Source organism: Silurus meridionalis, chromosome 21 (assembly GCF_014805685.1).
Source record: "Silurus meridionalis isolate SWU-2019-XX chromosome 21, ASM1480568v1, whole genome shotgun sequence".
Lineage (NCBI taxonomy): Eukaryota > Metazoa > Chordata > Actinopteri > Siluriformes > Siluridae > Silurus > Silurus meridionalis.
In genome coordinates this window covers 3,100,024-3,105,221 of record NC_060904.1, presented here as the reverse complement: position 1 = coordinate 3,105,221, position 5,198 = coordinate 3,100,024, and the positions used below count along the sequence as shown (strand labels likewise).

The following is a 5,198-nucleotide window of genomic DNA, read 5'->3' as shown; positions in this document are numbered from 1 at the left end:
TGATCCCATTCAGAGTCTTTTCCAACTTTACCAACAAGATTTCAGATTCCTTTCCAACCCTGACAGAAGATATCTGAATAAGGATTCCCTGAATGATTGATTTTCTGAATTATTAATGATTTTTTTTTTTTGTAGTCTAAATCAAATCGAATACCTGATAGCTTCTAAATACCTGTATTACTTTAAACAAAATCCAATATCGTTTTTTTTTTTATTTATTATTATTATTATTATTATTATTATTATTATTATTATTATTATAGTTTTATTGATTTCTTATTAAAATGTAAACAAAACAACATCATGCATTGAGGCATATTAATAACAATATAACAACAAAGTATTGTTAATATGAGAAAGTGATCAACGGAAAGGCAAAGGGCGAATCAAAACATGAGGGGACAAATAAACAAATCAATCAATCAATCAATCAATAAATAAATAAATAAGTCAGGACTAGGGTCTTGCTTGTTCAAGTAAATTCCACAAATGGGCCCAAATTCACCAAAATATATCGGATTCGTTCTGTAAGTCATATGCAAGTTTTTCCAAAGGGAGAAGATTAGTCACTTGTGCTGAAACAGTTGGTACCCATGGCGATGACCACAGAATAAGTATACATTTCTTTGCTGAATAAGTAATGACATTTAATAAAGAGTGTGAGTCAGTAGAGAAATCTAATAATCTGTTAATCTCTAATAATCTGATCTCTGTTTACCTGCTGGTTTTTTGCACCTCTTGACTGCTGCTACTGCTGTTTTTTGCACTGCATTGTGTCTGTTTATATAATACTCCTAGTTATAGTTTTTACAGTTCTCTTTGCACAGTACTGTATAATCAGAGTATACCGTAGGTTTACTGGTCGGCACTATCTTGGGTTATGTGCTTTGTTTTGTGTTGTCTGTCTGCACTGTCAGTCAGGACTGTTTTTCATCTACACTGTTTGCAGTAGGTTGCACTTTATGTAGCTTTATGTTGTGTTGTTTAGTGTAGCACCAGGGTTCTGGAGGAACGTTGTCTCGTTATTACCGTGTACTGTGTACCAGTGTATAGTAGAAATAACAATAAAAGCAAGAGGCTTGACTTTACTTTTTTGCAGTTTAGTAAATATAAAGTTGGAGACAGTGAATTTTCTAGCCAGCGTTTTTCTGAACCATATCATGTACCTCATGCCAAAAAGATTTTATATTCTTACTGTCCCAAAATAAATCAACTTTCCTATTTTAGATTTACATTTAATGCATCACAGCTAAGATACATTTGGGTAAATTTTATGGAGGCATACTGGGGTAAGATTATTCTTTATATAAATGTAAAGTTTTTCTCATGCACAGAGCTTGAGTTTGATCATGAAAAACCTCCTCACATACGGAGATCTATTTGTCATCAGTAAATGGTTGGACCATATCCCTTTCCCAAATCTTTCTTAAAGGGTTTAAAGGGAAAGAGGGTTCTGATAACAAAGAATACATATAGGAAATCTGAGAATTTGGTAGTCTAGTCTAAGCATCTCAAAAAGATTTAAAAACATTTCCTGTAAATAAAGTGGCTTAATCAGGTACCCAGGAACCCTTCTGCCCAGGTCTAAACGCCAATACAGGCTAACGAGTGAGGGAAATCAGGGTTTTAAGCGGTTGTGTATTGCATTGACAAATTCTTGGGGGCATCTTCCAAAGCCAAAAATCAATCACATTCAGGATGTTTTACTTGAAAATGTGTTGCACTTAAATACATGCTCATTTTCCATGGTTGAAAGCCAGTTAGTAAAACTGTTTGTCAGACACTATACAGAGATAAAAGAGTCAGAAATTAATAATCATCTTCATGCATTTACTCTCTGTTTCGCGCGCGCCCTCTGACGTCCAAATTGCGTACTGCGCATAGTTGTCTATAATACAGTAGAATTAGAATAAAATGGGCGTGGCTCTGCATACACCAGGTTTGACTGTTCACACACACACCTATGAATGCAGTCATTTACAACAACTGTAACAGAAGTGAGATTTTGGTTTTCAAGTGACTATGACGCTGTACCCCTGTTTACGACGTGTTATTGTATCTGTGTCTGCGCTTAGACCTGTTCACTGTGTGCGACTCAGTGCTGGACTGAAGAGATCATGCATCCATCAGGACAAATCTGATCTGGGTAAAGACAAGAAAAAAATAATGCTTTGCATATGTGTTTATAAGTGATCTATCTATTACACATTGATATTATATCTATTTTAATAAATGATAATTAATGCATGTTAGAGTTACAAATTTAAATTCTTTTTACAAGCAAACTCATGTGTGGTGCCAATATTTTTTTTGCATTTCCTAATGCCCTGCCACAGTAAACATTATTTATTATACAATATGCATACACACATATCATGGCCTCATTATAAAATATGCACAACTGTAAATGTCTAATTTATTTTAGGCTTGTAATAATTTGTAATAAAATGCCTGTGGGTTTAAAGGTCACCAGGAGAGAAGTATCTTATCGTGTATGAAATACTACAAAGGTTAACTCGCATTTTACAACTCTAAATACTTGTCCTTTTGTCCTGACGCGGGTTCAGATGTGTAAAGAGTAGCTATAAATAATACTTGAGTAAAAGTATAGACACCTTACTGCAAAACTTACTCCATTACTTCAAGTTAAAAAGTCACCAATACCAATATGACGATTAAAATTCTTAGAGTATCATATTGAACATAGGCTTAAAGATGCACTAGTCCACAACACCAAGACACATGTTAGTGAAAAGACCCAAACAGTTGATTTTTTTTCCTAAAAATACTAATCAAATTGTACACCTCAACACTGAATAAACCAAAGATAAACACAAGTTAGTAAAAAAAAAAAGAGACAAAGAAGTAAAGCAATCTTTTAAAAAGCGATTTTCAGTTAACAAAAAAAATGTAGAAGAACCATTAGAATTCAATGGACAAATAAAATGAAAGTAAATACTTTTAGATAAAGTAAAAGCAAATATTCAGAGCTGACTGTGATTTGATACACCGCTCATGTTTTAGAGAGGGGCAATATTTTTTATTGAACTTCAGCAAAAGCTGCTTCTCAAAGTTGTTGGAATTTATTCAAGCTCTTTTCAGACTGAAAATAAGCACATCGTTGCTAAAAAAAAGTCGCTCACAGGCAGCAGAGGCGAGTAGGGGAGTGTATATTAAATCATAAATGTAGTTGAGAAGAGAGTAAAAGTTGCTTATATCTTTGAGAAAATGATTTCAGTACAGTAACTAAGTACATGTACTCAAATAATTTACACAGCTGTTGTCCAAATCAGATCAGCTTGTGTTGGACACTGTCCTTTTACCCCGTTATGACTTATTCCGTATTTGCTTCACATTTTCAGACTTTGTCGTGACATATGAACAACTTAAGGTGATGCTGGCCGACCACAGCGTCCAGTTATTTGACGTTCGAAAACCGGATGAATTCCAGGCAGGCCGCATTCCCGGCTCTGTCAATGTTCCATGTGAGCGCCATCTCAATTAAATCTACAGTGTTTTTATATCATAACTAATCATTAAATCACAATGCTGTTGGATTACATGATAAAGGTGTCGATTCAGTTTATGTATTATTTATGTAAAAAATATATCAAAAATATATCAAAGCTGAGTGCTCATTCCGGTTCAACAGTAACGTCATGGTTTTCTGTTTTATTAAATGAAAGACAGAGAAAAAAGAGAGGCAGGTACAACTGTTTATAGCTGCAATAATAGCAGTAATATCAGGAACTTATCTTGTGGAAGTTTCGCAATAGTAACTAAAATGCACACCGGATCATTCAAAATGAGAAATATTGTAATCTGTCTTATATGACATATAAGTACATTTTAATAAAAAATAATCACTACTACTTTTTCTATAAAAGCAAATCCATTCAAGGTGCTAGATTCTGTTTACGTAACCCAATGCCCTCCCGCAGCTACAGTTTGCTTACACAGCTGATAAAGATTTTGCTTACATTTTTATAGTCTTTTTATTTGAGCAATTATACGATACATTATACATTATGCACAACATTAAGTGTAATTTACGAACTAAAAAGCACACTGTCATTCATTAATAATAAATATTGTAATCCTTGGCAAATGTAGTGTAAGATAAATAAAACATTTTGTGGTGGTAATGTTTTACACCACCTTATTATGGATAACTTTCCTATAACAGCACACCATGTTGTGTTTTATACATTGTTTAATGAATACTTTGTTGGCTTAGTATTAGTATTAGTATTTCTGGTTCTGAGCATGTGACAAAAAATTTACTTTTTCCTTTACTCTTAAAACCACTATTCGTATAAAAGTGCACCTAAATGCAACATCATATCATCATGCTCCCTTTTTCCCCTCCTTACACAGTGGGAGTGCTTGAGGAATCGTTGAAACTTCCTCCAGTGCAATTCGAAAAGGTTTTCAATGTGAAGGCCCCCAAAAAGGAGGATGACAATATCATTTTTCATTGCCAGAGAGGCCGTAGGAGTCTAACAGCTCTGGATACTGCATGGCGTCTGGGATTCAGCAAGCAAGTAGCAAAGTATATGTATGCACTTTGAGCTTCATACCAAGCTTGGGTGCTAAACACACTCTCTGCTTCTGTTTTTCAGGGCACGTCACTATGCAGGAGGATACGGTGAATGGGCTGAGAAAGAAAAAAGTAGCTAATCAAATCCCTTTTTTTGGGGGGGACAAACCAATGGACCTGCTATTGTTTTTGTCATGTACTCACCATTCTGATTCTGATGTTTATGAACATAGAATTTAAATGCGTACTGAAATAAAAAATAACAAAAAACACATCTGTATTAGATTTCATTTTTCGGAATCCATGTCAGATTATTTGCAGTTATAAAATGTATTATTTCAGATTACACAGAACAATATGAACTGGCTGGGGCTGATTTATTTCTCACCCAGATGTACATTAATGCAGCCACTCAGATTCAGTGGTCTCAGGGGATCACTCATTGGGGCAGATATATTGTAGACACATCCCTAATACCTCATTAGCTGTTATTGTGCATGTAAAAGACTGCTATAGGTGTAATGAAGGTGAACTTAAACTTAGGTGGTAGATTAATTGTTAACGCATCTGATTGTGGATCTGAAGGTCATGATTTCAAATAACACCACCACTAAGCTGCCACTCTTGTTGGGCCCATGAGCAAGGCCCTTAACCCTGC

The 5,198-nt window shown here is 34.7% G+C and overlaps 1 protein-coding gene across 1 annotated transcript; it reads left to right on the top strand.

Moving 5' to 3' along the window:
• Positions 1–1,976: 1,976 nt before the first annotated feature.
• Positions 1,977–4,812, top strand: si:ch211-161h7.8 (thiosulfate:glutathione sulfurtransferase). The gene is made up of 4 exons (XM_046877566.1): positions 1,977–2,146; positions 3,363–3,485; positions 4,378–4,540; positions 4,623–4,812. Exons 1-4 carry the CDS (start codon positions 2,023–2,025, stop codon positions 4,678–4,680), a joined length of 468 nt encoding a protein of 155 aa, XP_046733522.1. The 5' UTR covers positions 1,977–2,022; the 3' UTR covers positions 4,681–4,812.
• The last annotated feature ends 386 nt before the right edge of the window (positions 4,813–5,198 follow it).